The sequence below is a fragment of the Leuciscus leuciscus genome (assembly GCF_965113295.1).
Source record: "Leuciscus leuciscus genome assembly, chromosome: 2".
Taxonomy (NCBI): Eukaryota; Metazoa; Chordata; class Actinopteri; order Cypriniformes; family Leuciscidae; genus Leuciscus; species Leuciscus leuciscus.
Window position 1 is genome coordinate 59,265,380 of NC_138726.1, and position 25,875 is coordinate 59,291,254.

Here is a 25,875-nt window from a genome sequence, read left to right on the forward strand (position 1 = left end):
TAACAGTACTGTATTTAGTGTTACAGTAATTTTACTGTTGAATGAAATACAGCAACTACTGGATAATTGTTGCCAGTAAGTTACTGTTAATTTGACAATAAACTTTTTACAGTGCAGTAAATGTGAAGTCATGAAAAACGGCTACTGTACCGTGTGCACAGGGAAGTGTCACCACACCAAACACGTCAAAGAAAACAAGAAATACATCATCAGCACCTCAAGCATTGTGATGGAATTTGACGAATTTAATAAGAAATATGAACAAGTTCAACAACAAACTAAGAGGTTTTCGGTTATAATGGATCATCTTGACAAAGATCTGAAGGAGATTGAGGACAAAAAGACAATTCTGCTGTTCAATGCTTACAAGATAATCAAGCATCTGTCTCAGATCGCATTAAAGCCAGACTCGGCCTTCACTCTTCAGCATCTGGACTTCTTCATCCCCAGAGTGAGGGAGGCTGGGAGAAAAGACTGGGTCCGACCGTCCGAGAGCTGGAGGAAATGAGGAGAACCGCTGAAGCTGAAAAAGCGACTAAAGACGCTCTGAGTTATCTGAAAGCCGGTCTGGCAAAACTGAAACTGGAACGTGTCTTTGGTGGGCAGTGAACAAATGCAGAGAAGACAAGAGATTAATCAATGAAAATTACTTTTTGTAAATCTGCAAAAATTAACTTCATATAATCCAGTAACGTGCAGTGAAATCTTGTCATGGGTAGGCTTGCAATTCTGACTTTATAACATGCAATTGCGACTTTATTTCACGTAATTCTGACTTTATAACATGCAATTGCGACTTTATTTCACACAATTCTGACTTTATATCTCGCAATTCTGACTTTATAACACGCAATTGCGACTTTATATCTTGCAATTCTGAGAAATAATGACAGAATTGCGAGATGTAAACTCGCAATTGTGAGATAAAAAGTCGCAATTATCTTTTAAAATGTTTTATTCTGTGGCGGAAACAAGCTTCCATAACTCCTGGCCTCTTCCTCCCATCCATCCTCCCTGACGCGTACCGTTACGGTAGGGCCGGCCCAGCTATCGGTAGGCGCCGGCGGTGCCGCGGTAGCCTACCTGAGAAAACGTTTTGGAAAAGACGGGCTATGGACCCAACCAACTCTATAGGAGGGGAGGGGAGAACTCCCTCTCATGGTACAACCCATGCAGAGGCTGCGCGCTGCGGTGTCAGAATGCAGAACGTGTGTAGCCTAATGTAACTAACGTGACAAATGTGAAAAAATAAAATAAATCCTCGACCGGCCCAAAAGTGAAGCGGCCCACCAGGAATTCTGCCGATTACCCACCCCGGGCCTGTTGACAGCCAACGCTAGGCGCCGCTAGATGCTAAGTATCGGGAAGCGCGGATTGAGTGAGAGCGAGTGGATCACGTGACATGAAGCAAGCTCGGTCTCTGCCTCAATGTTGATAAATCAAGACAGCATGAGAACTGACTGCGCATGCGCAAATCTACGTAAACTACGTTCTATGGTCCAAAGAGGCACTGCTAACCTCTGCCTCAATGGCCATGGCCTTGAATTTCCTGCATGAAACAATGGTTTTAGGAGCAAACAATGGCAAAATGAGTATATTATATGTGAATTCCTGAAAATTTTTGTTACAAAAATTTATATTTGGAATAAAATAAATGCAATTATTAATAATGTGGTGAATTAATAAAGCTCTTGGAATTAATAAATGTAATGTCAACATTTCCTTTGGTGAGGCACTGCCTACCCTGCCTACCCTGACCGCACGTCCCTGATATAATCATAGTATCAAGCTGTTTTAGTATTTATGTAAAAGGCAAGCCCTTCCTGTCCAATCTGTATGTTCAACAATGATAAATGAATATCTGTAATATTTTGGGGTACTTGACGGTGGTTTTAACAGAAAATATTGCATCCATGAACATTGATGCGTTTACTCGTGGTAATCCTGGTTGAATTCTTCCATATTTTATCTCCATCATTTGCAGGAGTCTTTCATTTTTTTATTTATGTTGCCTTTATCATGTTATTTCCATTAAGATCAAAATACCTAAAATAAATACTAAAATACATAACCTTTGTATTTTCTTGACCAAGCAAGAACACCTTATTGTTTTCAGGTTACTGAACCGGTACACACACGTAAAGGCCTATTTTAATGTTTATATTATACAACTGTATGCGTTTTCCTTAATGACAAATTTAATCTGTCCATTGAAATGTTTGGGGTGTGCACACACTCTTTTTGTCTCTTCATCTGTTGCCTCTACAAGAAGAAGGAATGCTAAAATATAAGTATATTCTCATATGATTATACAACACTTTGTTTAATTCACTGTAATTTAGTTAACTGACTCACTGTTCACAATAGAAGGAGGTTGTTCAATTTGGTTTGAAGCATCACTGTAAGAGCTGTCAGAACAACATTGATTTTAGATGTGTGCTTAGAAAAAACATTCAGAAGTACTTTTAGTGCAAAACTCTTCAGATGTCTATTTTACTTACAGTTCCAAGCATTATATTCATATGATCCGTATGAAACAACAGAAACACATTGAAGAGAATAGAACACAGAAGGTGAATTTCCACTTCAGGAGCCTCATTTATGTTGTTATAAACATAAAACATTTTGGAAATCTAAGCAGCAATAATAATAATTAAAAAAAACCTGGTAGCATAGTTACACAGCTCTAAAGTTTAATTATTTAGTACAGCATAATTTGGTTCCACACATGTAAATGATCTACAGGCTATGAAATGGCCCAGTGTGAACGCACCATTTGTGTCTTAAAAACATGTTGAATGTATATGTAACGGTCACCAGCTGGAGTGCCCTTGAAAGCCACCAGAGGGCACTCCACACCGGACTATCATATTTACTCACAGACTACAATTCCCATCCTGCATCTACCTGGACTGATTACTTCATACACCTGCACTGCACTGATTACACACACCTGCACCTCATTCACACACACATAAAAGCCACTTCCACACTCCACTTCTCTGCGAAGTATTGCATTGCCCCGGCGTACAATTTCTGAGCGGTTTCCCTGTGTTTGCTGAACTGTTACTGACCTTGGATTGTTTATACCGACTTCTGATTCTTCTGCTGCCTGTCTTGACCCGGATTGTTCATTGGACTGTGATTCCTGCCGCCTGCCTCGACCCTTGCCTGTTTTCTGTTTCTGCTCTGAGATTATCTCCATTGTTCTGTCTGCCCCTGATTTACCCTGCCTGTTGATTATTCTAATAAAGCTGCAATTGGATCTTACTGCGTCCTCCACATCATTACAGAATACTTCGCCACTTCAGATCCAGCAGCCGAGAAAGAACCGAGACCCACCATGGACCCACTAATCAGTCTCTTCCGCCTCAGCCAAGGTAACCGATCCATTGAGGAATATGTTGATGAATTTTGTGAGCTCTGCCATGGGGTAGACTTGGACGATGCAGTCTTAAAGGATAGTTTCCGATATGGGCTTGAGGACATGTTAAATTATCTCATGCCTGACAACACCCTTCAATGGACTTTAGGTCAATATATTGAATTCGCCCTGAGGATAAGCGGCTCATCCTCTTCTGTGGGCCCTGTGGATGAGGGTTCCCATGAACTTACCACACCCGTTGAACCAGAATTCTGCTATACCTCCCCGTACTCTCGTTACGTCTTAGCAGAATTCCCCGAGCCCTCTACTGTTGAGGGGGCGTTTCCAGAGACTGTTCCCGTCACGCCAGCCATCAAGCTAGTCACCGGATCGGTCTATTATCGTCCAGGACTGGTATCCAGTGTGGCCGATTCCCCGCTGAGGTCAGTACGTGTTGCCATAAGGGCCATCGTGCAGGAGTCTCGTCCCGCTGAGACTATCCTGCATAAATCATGTTTCACCGAGACCTTCCTGCCTGAGTATCTTCCTGCCGAGCCTGCACTTCACGCCAGTCCAGCCGAGCCTGCACTTCACGCCAGTCCAGAGCTGTGTTCATCGCAGGTCCTGCCCAGCACAAAGCCCTCACCGCTGGTCCTGCCCAGCACAAAGCCTTCACCGCTGGTCCTGCCCAGCACAAAGCCTTCACCGCTGGTCCTGCCCAGCTCAGAGCCCTCTTCGCCGCTGGTCCTGCCCAGCTCAGAGCCCTCTTCGCCGCTGGTCCTGCCCAGCTCAGAGCCCTCTTCGCCGCTGGTCCTGCCCAGCTCAGAGCCCTCTTCGCCGCTGGTCCTGTCCAGTTCAAAGTCCTCTTCGCCGCTGGTCCTACCCAGTTCAAAGCCCTCGCTGCCGCTGGTCCCGTCAAGCTCAGAGCGCACTGATCCTGAGCCAGAGCTTCACGTCAGTCCTGCCGAGCCAGAGCTTCACGTCAGTCCTGCCGAGCCAGAGCTTCACGTCAGTCCCGCCGAGCCAGAGCTTCACGTCACGTCCGCCCGTCCAGAGTCTCGTCCCGCCGAGACTGAATCTGTTCCTGAGCCTGATACTGATCCTGAGCCTGAATCTGTTCCTCTTCCTCTTTCCACGCCTGTGTCTTCGGACAAGATGGCCGACTCCACGCCTGTGTCTTCGGACAAGATGGCCGACTCCACGCCTGTGTCTTCGGACAAGATGGCCGACTCCACGCCTGTGTCTTCGGACAAGATGGCCGACTCCACGCCTGTGTCTTCAGACAAGATGGCCGACTCCACGCCTGTGTTTTCGGACAAGATGGCCACCACCGAGCCAGTGTCTCAGGACAAGATGGTCTCCACCGAGCCAGTGTCTCAGGACAAGATGGTCTCCAACGAGCCAGTGTCTTCGGACAAGATGGCCGCCGCTGAGCCGGTGTCTGTCCCTGAGCCGGTGTCTATTCCTGTTCCTGAACCAATGTCTGTTCCTGTGCCATGGTCACCTCCCTGGCCTCCTGAAGGGTGGTCGTCTCCACCCTGGCCGCCCGAGGGGTCTTCACAGCCGTGGCTGCCCGAGGGGTCGTCGCCTCCCAAGTGGTCGTCTCCACCCTGGCCGCCCGAGGGGTCTTCACCGCCGTGGCTGCCCGAAGGGTCGTCGCCTCCTGAAGGGTCGTCGCCTCTCAAGTGGTCGTCTCCACCCTGGCCGCCCGAGGGGTCTTCACCGCCGTGGCTGCCCGAAGGGTCTTCGCCCTGGTCGCCTGCACAGCCTGCTCCGCCCTGGTCGCCTGCACAGCCTGCTCCGCCCTGGTCGCCTGCACAGCCTGCTCCGCCCTGGTCGCCTGCACAGCCTGCTCCGCCCTGGTCGCCTGCACAGCCTGCTCCGCCCTGGTCGCCTGCACAGCCTGCCCCGCCCTGGTCGCCTGCACAGCCTGCCCCGCCCTGGTCGCCAGCACAGCCTGCTCCGCCCTGGTCGCCAGCACAGCCTGCTCCGCCCTGGTCGCCAGCACAGCCTGCTCCGCCCTGGTCGCCAGCACAGCCTGCTCCGCCCTGGTCGCCAGCACAGCCTGCTCCGCCCTGGTCGCCTGCACAGCCTGCTCCGCCCTGGTCGCCTGCACAGCCTGCTCCGCCCTGGTCGCCTGCACAGCCCCTGGTCGCCTGCACAGCCTGCTCCGCTCTGGCCTTCCATATTACCACAGTCTCAAGGTCCTCTTCCGCTCCACGGACCTGGCCCTCCATCCCGCCCCCGGATCCGCCTCCGGGCCACCTCCCACCTGGACAGTTTTTGAACGTCTGGAAGCCGCTCTTTGGGGAGGGGCTATGTAACGGTCACCAGCTGGAGTGCCCTTGAAAGCCACCAGAGGGCACTCCACACCGGACTATCATATTTACTCAGACTACAATTCCCATCCTGCATCTACCTGGACTGATTACTTCATACACCTGCACTGCACTGATTACACACACCTGCACCTCATTCACACACACATAAAAGCCACTTCCACACTCCACTTCTCTGCGAAGTATTGCATTGCCCCGGCGTACAATTTCTGAGCGTTTTCCCTGTGTTGCTAAACTGTTACTGACCTTGGATTGTTTATACCGACTTCTGATTCTGCTGCCTGTCTTGACCCGGATTGTTCATTGGACTGTGATTCCTGCCGCCTGCCTCGACCCTTGCCTGTTTTCTGTTTCTGCTCTGAGATTATCTCCATTGTTCTGTCTGCCCCTGATTTACCCTGCCTGTTGATTATTCTAATAAAGCTGCAATTGGATCTTACTGCGTCCTCCACATCATTACAGTATAGTTCCCCTGAACACCCCAAAAAAATTAGTTAAATATAGAACAACTGAAATTCACTGATCAGAAGGTCACAAACCATGTCAGTGTAACTGCTTTAATTTCCTTTTTCATATTACTATATTAAATTATTATGAAGTATGCATACAGGACTGTAAACAATGGCTTGTTTTCAAAAATGTGGTTTTATATCACTAAGTTACTTTAAGGGGTCAAATCAAACAGAAATAGCACATTAAAGTTACAAGTTACAACTATATGATTTAACCACTTTTTGTCACTTTTCAGGTCTGGTGTATAAGGATAGGTTTTGCTCATGTGCCCAAATGTCCGCCCAATGGAGACAAGTGAGAGAGAAGAGAACAATGCTTGCAGACAGGGTTTATTTAATAAATTTTATTTTGTATTAAATGTCATTTTAAAAATTATTACACAATCAGGTTCTAGAGATTATTTTAAAGTGATTACACTAAGTATGAATATTTGTGTGTTGGTATTATTGGTGTATTAATGTTACTTGAAGACAACAAATATTGTGTATATATATATATATTTTTTTTTTTTTTTAACACCACCCCAAAAATACATGATTGACAGAATTAGAAGTAATCAAAGAACTTGTGCATTACATGTGTCTTGACATCACAGATCAGAGTCCTTGGTATCCACTTTGATATCAGTGTAAGTGATGCCTTTGTATGTGCCCTTGGTTCTATATGAATACACACTGCCGTTCTTGCAGGTCATCTTCACTGTGCCAGTGTAAGGCAGGTCAAAAGCGGCTCTGCCAATGGTGACGTCAACATCCACCATCTTCCCTGGTGGGACTTCTATATCGGTACACAGAGTTTCGGTTCTCTCATCTGTGTGCTCCTGACCATAAGTGCTTACTTTTCCAACGCTGATACTGAATCCTGCAGAAACTTCTATAATCGATGGAATCCCAGCCTTCACTTCCATATTAAATGTTGATGTAGTGGTCTTACTCATTGACCATGAAGATTTTTTGATCACTTTCTTTGAGCTTTCAATTTTTTGTTTTTGTGTGGCGGAGGAGTTGTTCCTGAAAGTGACGGATTTGATTTCTTCTATTGTCACCTGTGGTATCACTTGGTGGAGAGTGGGATAGTGGACATCGGTGAGAACTGCTGATTCAACTGCTTTGAGAAACATGAATCCCATGCAGTCAATGTCGTGACCATCTCTTCCTACAACTCCCAAACAATATCCAGACCCGACATCAATGGGATATTCTGTTTTTAAACCCCAGCTTGTCATCTTTGCAAAAAATGTGTTCCCCCAACTGGTCTCAAATTTGATGGCTCCAAGACGTGTTCCTGCTCCGTTCCCCCACAGGGACAGTGAGCGGAAACACTCACCAGGCTGGAACTTGAACTCTTCATACGGTCCGTCTGGTCTACCAAATTCATCAACTCTCCCATCTGAAAGCCAGACCTTGACAGCCTTCACCTGCGATCCTCCCACCCAGACTCCGATCTTCTCTAAACTGGCACCGTTGTCCACACCAGTAAATGAGAATGGACCACCTCCGTTTCCACCAATTAAATAAAGATTTGTTGTGTCGGACATCTTTGAATGAATCTATCTGAAAATAATATCAGATCAGAATTATTATCAGCTTTACACTATTGCAGTGTTTCACAACCTAGTTTCTGGAGACATAAGAAGAGTACACGTTGGATTCCTTTCTTAAATGATCCATTCATTTCAGGTCTTGGAGTATCTACTAATAAGCTGAATTGAATCAGGTGTGTCTGAATAGGCAAACATGCTAAATGTGCAGTTCTGGCATTCCTCTGGGAACAGGGTTGGGAAACATTAGCCGCTTTTCCACTGTCAGGCCAAACGGATCTGTCATGTTGTGACATCGCCACTCAGGATTGGTCACTTGTCTGTTGTCTGGCTCTCTGTAGCTGGTCAAGTGTGCTATTTGAGCGTAGTAAACAAGTTACTAACAGAAATATTCTATCATCCTCCATAACACAGTCACTATATTTGCATCTCATACGTCTGTAAAACTCATGTGTTATAAAGGCAATGACTGACACATATGAATTACATTGCAAAGAGTGCTGGTATCAGTCCCACATGGAAAATGAAACCATATCCATACCGGCTGGGCCGGATTGGCACGGAATGGAGCAATTAAGCACCGAGAACAGTTTGGCCGATGGTGGAAAAGCAGCTATTGTTGTGTAGTCCTGTGGTACAGCGTATCTATAACATGAGTTCATGCTTTCATTTGGCGTACTCTTTAGGCAGAAATCAACTTTTACATGCATCTGATACACAATATCCAGTTATTTTTTTTATAAAAAAAAAAAAAATTTAATAGCAAGTGGAATTATTAGGCTGTTAGTATTCTTATTATGCTTTTGCTTGCTAAACTTTAGTTTTGCTAAACCAGCGGCGACGAAAGCTAACAAAAGCTGTTGTCGCCTTTTGTCGGCTGTGTCTTGGCAAAAAAGCTGCTGTTGAACACACCAAAAGGACTAAAGGCGACTGCCAACTAGCACGTGTGTTCTGCGCCTGCGTGCAAGGAAATAACGGTCTATATCAGCAGGTATCAATAGTCTATCTTTCAAAAATGGAAACCGAAAACTGGACTGCAGATATACAAACCTTAAACAAAGCAGCACTTGCTCACCATTTTGTATATCAATCATGCGGTTCACTTTCTTCATTCCTGTCGGCTCATGTTTTGATGAAAATATTCGCTCTCCCTCACTTTCTGCCAGAGGAATCATCAGACTAATCTCTTTTTTTTATATTAAGTATTATAATATTATTATTTGTTATATTAAGCACCCATTAATGTCTACACTACAGTATAATGCTATTCAATCATTGACTGAAACCAGATATTTTTGAATAATCGTCTATGGGCTGGAAATATTCATTTATTTAAACAACTTCAGTTTTATCTTATTGATGATTGCATCATAAAGTAAGGTGCATGAAAAAAAAAAGTTAAAAAAAAAGTTAAAAAAATGAAGACTAAAGTTTATTTTGGGGGTATTAAATTAAAGGTTCGGGGGGAACTTATACACTCTAAAAAATGCAGGGTTGTTTTAAAACCCAAATTTGGTTAAAATTTGGATGAACCCACATAATTTTTTTTTTTTTAAATAAATAAATAAAAAAGAATTAATGTAAAGAAATGTAACCCAACGGCTTGGTTTGTCTCTAGAAATAATAAATAATAAAGTTTGGTCATTATCAACAGAGGTCAGCCTCGCCAAACTATGAATCACTAACTATAACTCTAGTCCAGGGGGCATTTTACAGAAACTTTCTATCTTAAGTCTTAAGTTAAGATCTGACAAGTTAATTTAGGATTTTTCACACATTGGTAGTACAGAAGCAAATTAACTTAACGACAAGTCATTAGTCTTATTTTTGGACCTTCCGTCCCGCCATATTCCACCAGCAGGATTGAGTAGCTACCTTGCTGGGATATCCAGACCAGTGTTTTCCAGAAATTAAAAAACCTGGATCGATACAATATGGCATAATTCAGCAACAGTGTTTGGTCTGATGGTGGAAAAGCACGTTCAAAAACAATTATGTTATTAAATGTACTCTGTACTAACGTAACCTCTAACTTCTTAAAGTAAGATAATAGTCTTTTCCATCATTTTAATTTCTTAGAATTAAATGCAGCCATAATCACTAGACAATACTGTTTAAATATTTATTCATATGGTCTTGTAATCTGCACACTACCTCTGCAAACGCGAGATTCAAGCGTTACAATATAAAGTCATCAGGTGCGAGGCTGAAACACCCGATATATTTCTCAATGAACACATTGGACTGCCTCTGTAACTTTTCTTGCTGGTGTCACTGTTGGACAGTGTTACTTTAGAAAAACTAGTGATTTATACACTTTTTAATGTCACATTTGGTAATATTTGCTTTGATTTATTTTTATAATATGGATTTTTTCTCATCCAGTTGTTTGAGGTGGCACCGCCTCCCTTGCCTCATCAGGGGAAATGCCCAGATCCAGATTGATAAATATTTTCGTAAATATAACCCCAAAACCTTTCCCTAAACCTATCCATAACATTTAAAACCTAACTTAAACATATTTTGACTTTTCATATTTTTTTTTACCTTTCCAACGTGATGACGTAATACGTGGCACATCGCAAGACGGGCATTTGTAGTTAAAAAGTATATACACATTTTATTTTTTTTGAAAATGACTGATCGTTTCGCTAGATAAGACCCTTATTTCTCGACTGGGATTGTGTAGAGACTTTGAAGCTGCATTGAGACGGACATTTGAACCTTCTTTGAACATTGGAATACTTGGTTGCCATTGAATTCCATTCTGTGTAGAAAAATCCTGGAATGTTTTCCTCAAAATCCTTCATTTATTTTCGACTGAAGAAAGAAAGACATGGATATCTTGGATGACATCGGGGTGAGTGAATTATCAGCAAAACATTTTTTGGAGGTGAACTAAAGTCAATCCTTTAAAGCAACACTATGTAACTTTTCAACCTTCATAATATATTTCCAAGATCCTTGTGATGGTACATCGACTTACAATAGGTTGAATGACACGTCTGCCATAGCCTGACAGGGTCTGTATCGCTTTTACTGGCACTATGTAACTTCGGTGTTCGGGTAGTAACCAGAGCACAAAAAGAACTACAAAATTCGACTGCTTTACGGCATACGTCACTTCCCCCACCACTTCCTCAAATTTGGACGTGAGAGGCCAACCAGCGTTTGTTTTCGGCTTTCGTGCGTATGTTTTTGTCATGGGGGTTGTTTACACCTGGCCACTTCATGCATTTTCTCAGATCGGATAGCTATCCGATCGTGAAAAGTCCAGGTTTAAATGCCCTCCGAAACGCATTTGAGACGGATTTGAATCCGATCCCTCAAACCACTTCAGGAGGAGATCTGAGACGCATTCCAGACGAAACTGGACAAGTGTAAATGCATATGGTTGTTGAAACCACATATGTAAATTGTACTCCTCCCAAAAATGCTAAAAAAATCAAAATAAAAAAAAGTGTGAGAGCGTGTTATATGTTATATCCAGATATGACGACGCGCTGGAACCTATTTTTTTACAGTCAATGGCTGGAACACGCATCACCGCAGATGAGCAACTGCATCAAGCCAACGTGCAAACTATCGCAAATCAAAGTGAAAGTAAGTCGCAGACGCTTAACACACAATCATCATCATTAAAAGTAAAGAAACGAAATTATCTTACCAGGCTTACTGCTCTCTCTTATTGCGGTGACGTGCACTCCATTAAATCTGCATATAGCGCGAGAATTGAAGATCGAATTTAAATCCGTTTCGCAAAAATACATTTATGTGACCAGGTGTAAATGGAATCGTTTTGATAAATCAGATAGCTATGCCTCACGAATTAGTTTGCCAGCTGAACTCAGGTGTTGTGAGGTGTATTTATCACGTAGTCCTGAGGGATATCAGACGACGCTGTTGACGTTGATTCCTGCGATTATCATGAGAACAGCTTTCAATATTTCACATAATTATCAGGACATAAATAAGCCTAACGTAGAGGTTGTATAGTGTAAACAAGCACAATTTGCAAACTATTATGATAAATTGCAATAATCATGTCTAATGACATCATAACGGCCAATGTTATGAAATAATGGGACGTACATTTAACTTAATTGATGTTATCTGGCATTTTGTAATGTTTACATTCCAATAAAAACAACACAAATTAAATTATACAGTAGGCCTAGACTATAGACTATTTACTTGTGATTTAGCTGCAATCATGTAAAAACGTTATAATATAGGCTAATATATTTACGACAGTGCAAGTATTCCACAGCGACTCTAGGGGTCGCTGTTTGACAAAAACACAATTTCTACTTTGTGTGGCTTTAAAGTCAATGGTTAAATTTCGCGTAAAGAGCATGGCAATTGAAAACATGAACTCGTGCTATAGATACGCAGTGGGAGAAAATTGGGTTGGATAATCTCATGAAAAGTATTAGAAACTGTTAGCTAGCTACATCTTAAGTCAAGTGCCCTTGAGTGAAAGTATACTTACATGAATGACTGCAGTCTGAAATTCTTCTCAAGAGCAGCTCGCCTGGTCAAAGCTGGAGAAGTGTGATGTGTTTGGTCAGTCTGCTGCTTAAATAGAGCTCTGAAGGGGACAGGCAGTCCTTAAAACACACCCCGAGGCAGTGCAATCAGCTCCCCCCACCTCACAGAGTAGAGTGCCATTTTAAAACCATACGGAATGCAGCTTTGAATATAAACATTCTGATGAAATATTAGTTCTGAATGCAAATATTCATAAAAAATATATCCTTTGCATATAATATGCAAAATATACATAAAAAACGACGCAAAAGTAGAATAAAGTAAAATAGTTTTTTCTAACCATCAACAGAGGTCAGCCTCGCCAAACTATGAATCACTAACTTTTTTTAATTAACCTGCAAGAAAACCTCTACAGAATGGTTGTCACAAAATGTTACCTGATTATTGGTTGCTTTCTCAAATATTACATGGCTATATTTTCAATGCTAGCAGTCAAAAATAAAACAGTTGGAGAATTTATTTTAATTTAATTTTTTTGTTCTTACTAGGGAAATATCCATAAAAGGGAGTGACATTGTAAGCTACATTTTTAATTTCAAGGGTATAAGGTGGAATAACATTCACAGCATAATACTTACTACTCACCACTCTTGAGCACTTTTAAAAGGGCTACTTTTTGCTCATACTTTGAGTAGTATTTAGGACAGGTACTTTTACTCTACTAGCTCTACATTTTTTGGCAAGTAATAGTACTTTTACTTGAGTATGATTTTTCAGTAGTCTTTTCACCACTGGCACTCAGTGTGCTCATCTGCGACATGCAGAGGTGCCCTGCACGAGCCACACTGTTGGCATGGTACTTGCAACAACACCACCTCAGAAATGTCTTCTTTCATGTTCACTGGATAGCCTTGGGGGAGATGGCTGGATCAGCTGGCATGCAGCGAGCCTCTTGCCTGCACAGCGCCAAGTCATCAGCTGGGCTGGCCAGCCGTGTCCTCGACTGCTCAGCCCAAGCCAAAGCCTGAGCCTCGACAGCGCTCAAGCTCAGCCAAGCGGTAACCCTTTCCGAATCAGCTGGTCGCGGTCCGCTTCTGAATCCGCTCTGTCCGCTGCGATGGCTTGTTCCACGGTGAAAAACTAGTTGACTTATCACTCGTCATGTCCTCCACTTCTGCAGTTATTCACTGATTTCCCAAAGTCATCTTGAATGTTCAATTGTCAATACTGAAAATTTTGAGAGAACATATCATAAGCTGACTTCATACACTGTATGAAAAACAGATTTGACATTGTGTTGGAAAATAATGAATCATTATCACAGCTAAACTGGTTTCTTGCTCTTCCCTGTACATGTCTCTATCATTTTCATGTTCTTCTTCCTTATCTAAACAGTTTGTTCATTTGTAATCACTGATGTGGTGTAGCTTTTCCTCAACCAGAGGAAGAAGTCTCAACATCCCATTGTCAGGCGTTCTCCAGTCCTGGTCTGAAAGTAAAACAAAAAATACAAACAATTCAAATGAAGTTGTTTATTGGACAGTCAGGTTAGCTTCTGCGTTATTTAAAGCAGTGATGGGCTACTCTGGCCCTCAGCGTCCACTGTCCTGCAGATTTACCTCAGACCTCAAACCCTCCTGCCTATTGTCTATAACTTAAGTAAAAGGGCACCTATTATGCCCCTTTTTAGAAGATGTAATATTGATCTTGGGTGTCCCCAGAATGCATTTGTGAAGTTTCAGCACAAAATACCCCACAGTTAATTTATTATAACCATTTGAAAATGTCATTTTTGGGGCCTGTTTTAAAAAGAGCTGTTTTGGCGTGTACCACCTTAAATGTAAATGAGCTGCATATCCCCGCCCTGCTGCTGGACCCAGATGATGAAGAGAGTCCGACACAGAATAAACACAAATGAGAATGGACTAAACGTCTCGGAATGGTTATTTGATACATTTATGTACTTACAAAGTTTTAATCGCGTCCCCTTTGCCATTATGGATATGCAACACACACACACAAACTGTGATAACGTTCGCGCAATTTTTTGAAACTACACACACACACTACTGTGATAACGTTTGCTAAGTACAAACGATTTATTTATTTTTTTCTTAAGGGAAGGGAGATAGACGTTTATATAGCCTACTGTCTATGGAGATAGAGCAGACCTTAATTTATTTACATTTGTAAATGCTGCAAAAAAAATGCCTACGTGACATAAAACTGTCTGACGTTGTTTGTTGAGACATCTATGACGACGACAATAAATAGCTTTAGACGCATTTGTTGTTGAACTGACTGACATCGATTGAAATGACTATTTGCTCAAAAATCATAAAATACACTTACTTACGTTGGATCGCGAACTGTAGGCAACGATTCACACTTGAGGATTAACTTTGAACTTCGTTCACTAAACAGTCAGTCAGAAAATGAATCTCGTATTTAGGAAGTTTAAGTGGCTCCTTTTCTTCATAAATAAAATCCATCCGCTGCGTTTTCAGTGGCTCTGATGTCAGTGAAGACTAGTATGTCCATTCTTACATCCCACAACAGAACACCTACACTTCTTAGGAGACATTACCGGCTGTCGTTGAAACAATGGAGGATGGTGTGTACAGATCACCGTGGGCGGGGTCTATGCCAAAACCAGATGTCAATCAAATCACGTCGGTGGGGCTTAGCGCATTTCTACGTCACAATGCGGGCAATCTAGAACAGGGCGTTCTGAGACAGTGCTTATGATTTATTGAGATAGTAAAAAAAACTACTGGGTGGATTTTTATCATTCTAGGGTGGTTTTGCTCACACACTGCCAACACACATTTATGTTCAAACACCATGTAAAAGTGAATTTTGCATAATAGGTGCCCTTTAAGTAAACCAGAAGACTTTGGTTAAAATTTTCAGGTGTGCTCAATTAGGGTTGGAGGTTAACTCTCCACTTCAAAAAGGAGAACGCAAAAGAGCCAGAGTTGCCTGTTCCTTATTTAAGTTTGCAAAGCAGCAGTCAGTACATTCTATAATATACACATTGCAGTATTATATATATATATATATATATATATATATATATATATATATATATATATATAATAGAAGCAAATAATAGAAGCTAAGTACTGAACAAAAACTGTTTTACCCATATTAACAACAACCTGTTTTAAAAGCACCAGTGATGCTTGATTTCTTTCAAGACAACATACTCTTCTTTTACTTGTTTCAAGAGCTTAACTTGGTCAAAAACCAAGTGATAACCTGTACAATGTAAAATTGTTAAAATACTGCAATACAAATTTCATGGCAAAAATTAAGAAATGGGTACAGAGGCACACAGGACATATGCTCATGAGCTCATGCTCATAAAGCACCCATGGCCATGTATACTTATCAGAGACTAGAGACTGGAGTTTTTCCCTCTTGTATTCCACCATGGCTGCACATTAGTCTTTTCCTCTAGAATCTTCTGAAGTTTGTGCCTTCTCTTGCTATCCATCTTAAAGCACAAATGCAATGTGTTTGGTCTGTGTAGTATAAGGCCTTGTTTAAGCCAAATAACTAACCAGATATATCACATAATTCAAAGAATATTTACTATTTGATTCCTAATACATGCCACAACTCTTTGGGCCCTATTTTAACGATCTGAAACGCAAGTGTCAAGCGCAAAGCGCAAGTAACTTTGTGGGCGGGTCTCGGCGCTGTTGCTATTTTCCCGGCGGGATAAATGACTCTTGCGCCAGGCGCAAATCTAAAATGGGTTGGTCTGAAGTAGCTTCATTATTCATAGGTGTGGTTTGGGCGTAACGTGAAATAAACCAATCAGAGCGTCATCTCACATTCCCTTTAAGAGCAGGAGCGCTTTTTCCATAGCGGATTGCTATTGTAACGGCGGATTTGCCAGGCGCGCGCCAGCAGCGGTTCACAGCCAAGGAGAGCAACGCTCTCGTCACGGCCGTAAAAGAGATAAGTTACATTGAAATGGAGAAACCCACCCAAATTAACTTCGGTTAAATAGGCGTATGATAATTTGGGTAAATGTGTAAGCTAGATGTATGCTTTTATAATAAATTGTCTATCTATCTATCTATCTATCTATCTATCTATCTATCTATCTATCTATTTATCTATCGTAATAATGTATGATTTGCAAAAATGAAAACTGCTGCTTCTGTGTAGATGAGAGAATCAAAGTGCGCGTTGTGCACACGCTACATTGATTATGGCCAAGCATGCGCCCTTAAAATAGCATATGAATAACATGCGCAACGCGCCACTGACTTTAAACTATTTTTTCCTGGTTAGTGGCGCAATTGTTTTTTAAACCTGCAAAATAGCAAGAGGGAACGTTTGTGCCGGAACACGCCTCCTCTTTGCGCTGAACCGCCCCCCGGAGCGCAAGTGTATTTCCTAACTTACCGACGTGCTTCTGTGGAGGGAAAAGTCCGCTTTGCGCGGGTGCAAAATAGGAATGATACATGCGTCGGTGTACAAAGTCACTTGCGCTGGGTGCAAGATAGGGCCCATTATCTTCCAAAACTACCCAGAACATTAACTAAATGTTTTTTTATCACACTGGTCTCCGTTTATATCGAAGAAAAACAGAAGGTGCCATTTTTAAGAACTTTTTAAGAACTTAATAATCCTTTGAGAGATCAACATCAAATTATGTACTACATATTAGTTTCAATACTAGACATACCAATGGACTTGCGCACCTTTCTGTCTTCTTTGGGCACCAGACGTTCCTTCCTCACCCGAAACAAAGGACTTATTCGATTAGCTTGCTTTGATTTAAGGACTTTAGCAGATTTAAAGGAAAGACAGGACTTGAAGGAGCAAGAGCAGATGATTTGAGGAAATATGAGCAACTGGAATTTAAAGAAATGCTTTTAGAATTATGTTTACTATTATGTTGTGAAGTCTCATTTGGAAAAGGAAGAGGGGAAAGCATCTGCAACTAAATTAAATCCAATGGCAGATGAGTTTGAACTTGTTGGCTGGATAACTGCATCTGAAATGATTTCTCAACCCACATCAGTTCAACATGGACAATGTGCATCTGAAATGATTTCTCGACCCACATCAGTTCAACATGGACAACGTGCATCTGAAATGATTTCTCAACCCACATCAGTTCAACATGGACAACGTGCATCTGAAATGATTTCTCGACCCACATCAGTTCAAAGTCGACAACATGCATCTGAAATGATTTTTCGGCCACAAATGGAGAGTCACTATTGTGACATTGGCACTATACTGCAAAAGCAAAATTAAATAACATCAGCTCTTATCCAACAGCAACGTTATTCATCTTTGCCAGCAAAAGAAATACATTTATTTGATGGAGACTCTTTTCAGTATGTATTGTTTATCAGAGCATTTGAAAAGGGAGTGGAGGAGAAGGCAAGCTGTAGTGATTGCTTATATTACTTGGAACAGTTCACTAGGGGGCAGCCAAAAGAGTTAGTACGTAGTTGCTTACACATGACCCCTGATCTTGGCTATGCTAAGGCACAACCGCTATTGCAGGAACATCTTGGCAATAAGTACAAGATTGCCACTGCTTATTTGGAAAGAGTCTTGCCTTGGCCCTCAGTAAAAGGGGAGGATGTCAATGCTTTGCAATCGAATGCCCTTATTCTGCATGGTTGTTGCAACGTCAATGAGGAATTGCAATACCTTCAGGAGTTAGATATGCCAACAATATGAGAGCTATTATAATACCTTCAGGAGTTAGATATGCCAACAATATGAGAGCTAGTATGTGTAAATTGCCTTTCAAGCTCAGAGAGCGATGGAGAACTGTTGCACATAACATTCTGGAAACTACTCAATGTATAGGGATTTGTTCAAAGATCTTGTGGAATTTATTGAAAGACAGGTTGGCATATCCTAATGGATCCCTTGTTTGGTGATATTAGGGATTTGCCAACTATCACAAGACCTGTTAATCGACCAAGGCTATGTCTAGAAGGTAGAGGAAACATCTTTGCCACTAACGTTGCACCAGTGGAATCTGGGGAAACCTCTAAGAATATGAGGACAGAATTGCCACCAAACAATTCTAAAGTGATTCCATTATGTGTGTGGTGTGCTAAGCATCATGTATTGGAGTACTGTCAACAATTCAAAAGGAAGAAGCAAAGGGAAAAGATGGAGAAAGAGCTTTGCTTTGGTTGTTTAAGTGCTGGGAACATGAGTCGTAATTGTGGCAAGCGGTTGACTTGTAGGATATGTAATCAGCACCATCCCACTTCATGTTGACAGATATACGGCCAATTAAGAGGAGGCGGAGGCATGCAAATTCTTAAGATCTGCAGAAACGTGTGGTCATACAGGGGGCGGAAAAGGTCGCTGTCTGCTTTCTATCTTACCAGTTCAAGTCAAGGCCAGTAAAGGAGATCAGATAATCCAGACGTATGCATTCCTGGATCCTGGCAGTTCTGCAACTTTTTGTACTGAAAGTCTTATGCAGCGGCTTAATCTTTCTGGTAGAGGAACTCAGTTTCTGTTACAAACTACATGAAAGAGTTGTATCAGCATTCACAGGTTTGGAAGTGTCTGCTATTGATGGTAACATCATCTATCAGCTTCCACAAACGCTCACACAGAAACAAATGCCTGTAAGTTCTGACAACATTGTGTCTAAATGAGATTTATCTAAGTGGCCTTAACTGGCAAAGGTTAAAGTTCCCCGCATAATGGCTAACGTTGATTTGTTGATTGGAAACAACGCTCCTAAGATGTTGGAGCCTTGGGAAGTCATAAACAACCATGGAGATGGCCATTATGCTATGAGAATGGCATTAGGTTGGGTCATCAATGGTCCTTTGCATGCAGGCAGCTTTGAGGCTGAAGACTGTTCTGCAGTGGTTAACAGGAATTCTGTGTGTAGATTGGAGATGTTGTTTAAACAAAACAACCATTACTTCACTGAAATAGCTGCAGAAGAGCAAGGATTGTCAAGAGAGGATATTAGGTTTTTGGAGATTGCAGAGGGTTCTGCCAAGCTTCAGGACAATCATTATACCTTGAAGTTGCCATTTAAACAACAAAATGTGTATCTTCCTAACAATTTCTCTGTGGCAAAACAGCAGATACTTGGATTGAAGAGGAGATTCCAGAGAGATGATCAGTTTTATCAGGAGTATGTATCATTTGTAAATGAAATGATCAAAAATGGATATGCAGAGCAAGTGCCCACTCATCAGCTTAAAGGTGAGAGCGGCAAGGTGTGGTACATTCCTCACCATGGTGCAAGTAATCCCAAGAAGAGGAACTTGCGGGTGATTTTTGATTGTGGTGTGGCATTCAATGGGACATCTTTGAATCAAGTCCTTTTACAAGGTCCCTATTTCACAAGCACATTGATTGGAGTCCTCTTGAGGTTTAGGCAGGAGTCTGTAGCGGTCATGGGTGACATACAATCAATGTTTCATCAGGTTCGGGTGGCAGAAGAGGACCAGGAATTCATCCGTTTTTTTGTGGTGGCAGAACGGAGATTTTACAAAAGAAGTGGCAGTGTTTCGCATGAATGTCCATCTCTTTGGGGCTTTCTCCTCTCCGAGTTGTGCTGCCTTTGCTTTGAGAAAAACAGCAGATGATCATCAATCTGAGTTCCGAGAAGAGGTTGTTCAAACTCTCAAAGAAAACGTATATGTAGATTATTGCCTTAAGAGTGTGGCATCTGAAGATGAAACAGTTTGTTTAGTTAAAGATCTTTCCATTCTTTGTCAGCGAGGAGGTTTCAATCTGACCAAATGGAGTAGCAACAAGCGCACTGTCCTGCAAACCATTCCCGAGGAGCACCGAGCAAAAGAGTGGAAGGTGCTGGATCTGGACAGGGACAGCCTGCTTGTTGAGAGAGCACTTGGATTGCTGTGGTATGCGGAAACTGACTAATTTAAGTTCAAAATGGAGGTCCAGGAGAAGTCCTGCACAAGATGTGGGATGTTGTCGGTTTCCAACTCCGTATACGATCCACTTGGGTTTTTGGCACCAGTTGTACTATCTGCTAAGATCACGCTACAGGAGTTATGTCGGAGGAATTTTGGATGGGATGAGACTGTGCCCTACGACATTTTTCGTGAATTATCTAATTCAAAACTAAAACAAATATTCTCTGTTTATGTAATCTGTATGAAAAGAGAGAGATGTCAGCCATTCTCATTACAGCTCATTACAACTCATTATCTGCTAATATGAACACGCCCACAGAGAGCGCGCGCTATTCCAACGCAAATGATCTGAGGCAATACATGCAACCCTGTGAACGCCCACATCAGCTCGATAAAACACATCAAGTTTAATCAGATTAATGTACTTGTTTACGCTGTCTCGCGACGCTGTGAGGAATAATACTATCCTAATAATAATCCTGGAAAATTTACCTCAGAAGTGCTGGTAGTTTCATTTTGAGGAGCAAAGGAAGGAATAGTAAGTTCTTAAGTGCTTTGTTCTAATCGCAATATGGAATAGTGTCTGTAAACCGCAAAAAGACAAAAAGAATTAGAATCGCGTGTCTGTGTGTGAATGAATGAATGGCAGAGATGCGCACTGTTGGGAGGTACTACAGCTCCCTAAAGATAGTTTTGTGGTTTGATATTCAGTATTCTTTTGGCTATGGTCCCGCCGTGTGGTGTCGTAGACATGCACATAATATCTCATTTCGTTATTCATGATTTGTGAATTTGTGTGACGCGGTCCTCCGGTCCGAAATACATGTATTTTTTTATACTGACTTTTATTTTTAAATTGCGTATAGCTCCAAAAGTTGGTCATTTAGAAGACTGAAACCAGTTTCATCTTGACCTGCTTGTTTCAGTGGCGTATCCAGGACATTTTTACTGGGGTGGCCAAGATGGGACACAAAACTAGAGTGGGGTGGCCATATATACTATAAAGTAATGTTATGTAAACCTTTAAACTCTTATATGTAAGGTGGGAGGAGTTGGATCTAGATTAGAGGAAATAGAGGATTTTAATAATAGTAACAAAGTGCAAACTTTATTTTTAAATAATGGTACTATTTCATAAAATGTAAGATATAGTCACAGGCCTATTTAGGAAATGTGTTTACTATAGTCTGTTATTAATTGCCATAGTGGGGGATATTATTTACTCAATTAACTTGGCCATTAACTTGTCCGAAAATGCATTTGTGTTTATCTGCAAAAAGGTTTACATACACTAGATTGCAGCCTAGGCTACTGTTAATGTAAATATAATGTTAGTGGTTTGTTTTTAAAGTCTACATTAGAGACCTGCGCGGGACGGATTTCTCACTTAATAATTCCTAAAAAGCTGACATCTCAGTTCATCGCCATCTCACAAATCTCTGTTATTATCAATGAAACTGGCAGCATAATTAATCTTTCATATTATCTACACTTTGTTTGATATAATAGATGATTTGCCAGTATGCAGAATTCAGCACTGAACAAAAAGTCCATTTTGAGCGGTGAGGGGATTCTATCTTAAATGCATCTGATTGGCCATTGCGTTCAAGAAATCAACACATATGTCTGTGATTGGTTACATTGTTCAACGCTGCAAACATGTTATAAATAGAGACTCTGGCCTGTAAATAGTTTCTATTTTGTTTTAGTTGTTCTTGTTGCTTTTGTGCAACAGATGAATGACAATTTATTTGTTTTTATTTGTTCAATTTATAGATCATTCTATTTTGCGGGAGTCCCGACTCCCGCGAATCGACACACGAGTGCATTACCGCCCGCGCCCGCACTCGGCCATCAGATCTATATTCCCGTGCCGCACTCTGTTGCGTTGGGTCCCGACCATACCTCTCAATCGACTGATTCCAGCGTTTTTATCGTTGTTGTATTGTTGCAACTGTGTGACGTCCTCTTGTTTCACGGACCAGCAGCAGCAGGTGCACCGTGCAGCGCGCGTGCTCTTATCTCATGGGTCATCTGATCTGCATGGCCAAACGTCCGCTGAGCAGAAATCAGCTCTCACAGTCTCAGTACGACCGTTCCTGTGTTAGTTAAAAATGTGAAACTGGCCCTAAATCAGTTGATCAGCTGTCATCACTGATTGACAACATTTCTCGTTTCTTGTGTTGACGAACTTGACCTACCTATCAGATCTGGGGTGGCCGCAGGGGTGGCCAATGAGCTTTCAGGGGTGGCACCGGCCACCCCAGGCCACCCCCTAGAATCGCCACTGGCTTGTTTGTAAATTTTTTTCACTATAAAGCTCTCTAAACCGTTTGGTAAGTCTGCTAGACAGGAATAGCCGTTCTTCACGGTTAACATCAATTTATAATAAACACACAGACCGCTGGATTACAAAAACACTTGTTTTATATTGAGCTTGATTTGTGAAAACTTTCACAGTTCAGTTTGGGTCAATTAAACCTTCCCTGAGTGTTTATCCTAACCATTCTGATTTGTGAAAGGTTCAACAGTGCAGTTTTGTGTCAGTTAACCCTTCCCTGACTGTTTAACTTCACCATTCTGATTTGTGAAAGGTTTCACGGTGCAGTTTGGGTCAGTTAACCCGTTCCTGATTGTTTAAATGAACCATTCTGATTTGTGAAAGGTTTCACAGTTCAATTGTGGTCAGTTAACCCGTTCCTGAGTGTTTAAATTAACCATTCTGATTTGTGAAAGGTTGCACAGTTCAGTTTGGGTCAGTTAACCCTTCCCTGAGTGTTTATCCTAACCATTCTGATTTGTGAAAGGTTCAACAGTGGAGTTTTCTGTCAGTTAACCCTTCCCTGACTGTTTAACTTCACCATTCTGATTTGTGAAAGGTTTCACAGTGCCGTTTGGGTCAGTTAACCCTTCCCTGAGTGTTTAAAGTAACCATTACGATTTACAAAAGGTTCCACAGTTCAGTTTGGATCCTCAATTCAGAGGATTTAAATTAACCATTCTGATTTGTGAAAGGTAGTAAACAGTTAATTTATCATTTATAAAGCATTAACAGACATTAATAAGCAGTTTATATATACAGCTATAAATGTTTTATTTTTGATTTATAAGCATATCTATAATGTGTTTAATAATTGTATTTCCATACTTTATTAATGATAAATTTATCATGTCTAAATGGAGTATTGCATTATTTACAAACCGGTTATTTAGGAGTTGTCAGTGAATCATAAGATCACTTATAAAGTGTAAGTAAATGATTAACAAACTATTTAAATGTACTTTCATACATCTTATTATTCAGACATATAGTAATAGTTACTTTGTGTGTAAATAAATGCTTTACATGTATTTCTACTGTGATTTATGGTTAATTCAGGTAGTTATAAAGCATTTAGCAGTGGTCAGTTAACTATTTTTGTGAGCTCATCGAAAGTATGACAGTGATACAGCACATAGAGATATTTAAGTGAGCCTTTAAATCTCCATTTTAAATGCTTTACAAGGCATAAATAATCCTCACTTTAGATGAGCTCACAAAAATAGTTAACTGACCACTACTAAATGCTTTATAACTACCTGAATTAACCCTGAAATGCGTGTTAATAAAGTATTTATTAGCACACTAAGTAACGTACTTGGTTACTAACGTAACCTTGGTTCCCTTAGAGACAAGGGAACGAGTACTGCGTTGCAAACGCTATGGGCAAACTCCTTTTCTCGAGAATATTGAAGCCTTTATTTTAAAACGCAGTGCAGCTGCACAGCAATCAGCACGCTTCAACCAGCTATGTTGTGCTCGCTGTGCTGCGGCAACTGCACGAACCTATGGCGAATCAGCAAATCAGCGATCCAATCAGAGCGCTTGCCGCCTTGCTAGCCTCGAGCGTGCCAAAATGGGTGTGGCTGAAGGGTATAAAGTAGAGAAAATTCGCCATAGGACAGGTTAAATCGACTGAAGCGAAGCACCTGATATGAGCGAAATAGCACGGCTGGCAACGCAGTACTCGTTCCCTTATCTCTAAGGGAACCGAGATTACGTAAGTAACCAAGTACGTTCCTTACGAGAACGGTTCTCTCGTACTGCATTGCACACGCTATGGGAACCCATTTTAAAACGCCATGCTATTCGCCGGTGACTACTCTGAAGGTGTCCGGGGAGCCCCGGGACTTATAACAGAGTAGTCTGAATCATCATAGATCAGAATATCGGGCCCTAGAATGATATATACTGCATATAGTTAAGTGCAGAGGGGCACCACGGGGGAGCCCAGGTCATATATAGGTCTGGGTCGGAAGAGCCAGGGTCCTAGATGGAGAGGACTCGTGCCTGTAAGGCAGGAACCTCTAAGTTATAGAATCTTGCAAATGTGGACGGAGCAGACCAGCCGGCCGCTGCAAAAATGTCTTCAACGGGGACTCCACTGGACCATGCCCAAGAGGAAGCCATACCTCTTGTGGAGTGGGCTCTTACACCTATGGGGCACGGAAGACCCATAGAAGTATAGGCCAGAGAGATGGCATCTACTATCCATCTAGATAGTCTGAGTTTCGTGACCGGCAGCCCTTTGGTGCGGCTCCTGAAACAGACCAGGAGCTGTTCTGACTGTCTGAAAGAGGCAGAATGCTCCAGATATATTCTCAAGGCCCTAACGGGACAGAGCATGTAAGCGTCACTATCGTCTTCCGATGTGGGAAGAGCCGATAGGGAAATAACCTGGGTTCTGAACGGGGTTGAGAGCACCTTTGGTACATATCCAACTCTTTTGACTGACGCTAGTGCTAACAGCAGAGTGGTTTTAAGAGAGAGGGGCTTTAGATCAGCCGACTCGAGTGGCTCGAAGGGATGTCCCTTAAGACCCCGCAGAACCAAGGATAGGTCCCAAGCCGGCACCGAAGGTGACCGAGGCGGGTTAACCCTCTGAGGTCTGAGGGGTTTTTGGGGTCCTTGAGATGTTCTGACATGCCCTGACATTTGTGCTTTTTTCAGTTGCTTATAAACATATTAATGGCAAAAAAAAATTACACACTATTTAGCACAAACAGGGCTACCATAATATGTGAGCAACAAGAATGTACATGTCTGCATTTTTGAGAGAATAATGTTTATGCGTGGTTATTGAAAAAACTAAAAACTAAAGTTTCTGAAATAAGGCCATAAAACACATACTAAATATGTGCCAATAAGACTTTTGTCTAATAGATGTCATTGCCTAGTGTTTTTTCTTCAAAATGATGTGAAAATCATCCTGCCCTTATCATTCACATAACACAATACATTGATTTGAATTTTGCAAAGCACTTTCTGTTTGGAAAGGCAATATGCGGAGTGGGCGGCAACGATCATGCATATTTAGTGGTTCACACCTTAGGAGACAATGGGGCCTGCATACTTAATGACCCTTTCATTCAGGTGAGTCACTGAGCCACAAGAATGCAAGAGCAACAGTTGGAAGCATCTCAATTATTTTTTATTTTTCCACATAGTGTGCTTGCAATTTGGCCTATAATATCCAAGGAAAACATGTCTAGTAATTGTGCAGTTAATTCTCATACTGTATTTTCAGTTTTGGAATATTTATCCTCTCCCCAAATTTGTCACTAATAAAACACAATAAAAATTATTTAAAGAAAAGGCTTATTACCTTATTACCTTTTAATAGTTTGTTTACATCTACCTTGGAAATATATTTTTTTATTAAAAAGGTTACAATTACAACA

General features: G+C 41.7%; 1 protein-coding gene and 1 long non-coding RNA gene across 3 annotated transcripts in view; both read right to left on the reverse strand.

Moving 5' to 3' along the window:
• The window catches only part of LOC309492563, a 276,178-nt gene that overhangs the window by 159,495 nt on the left and 90,808 nt on the right, over window positions 1–25,875 (reverse strand). The window lies entirely within an intron of this gene.
• On the reverse strand, window positions 2,610–12,309 carry LOC309492479 (aerolysin-like protein). Of its 2 annotated transcripts, none has more exons than XM_082161485.1 (3): window positions 12,249–12,291; window positions 6,184–7,765; window positions 2,610–2,820 (listed from the first exon to the last, which is right to left on the reverse strand). In XM_082161485.1, exon 2 carries the CDS (start codon window positions 7,751–7,753, stop codon window positions 6,806–6,808), a length of 948 nt encoding a protein of 315 aa, XP_082017611.1. In that variant the 5' UTR covers window positions 7,754–7,765; window positions 12,249–12,291; the 3' UTR covers window positions 2,610–2,820; window positions 6,184–6,805. The 2 variants fall into 2 exon arrangements, with proteins under 2 accessions (XP_082017611.1, XP_082017610.1); XM_082161484.1 differs by having other exon boundaries at window positions 2,611–2,820; window positions 6,184–7,769; window positions 12,249–12,309.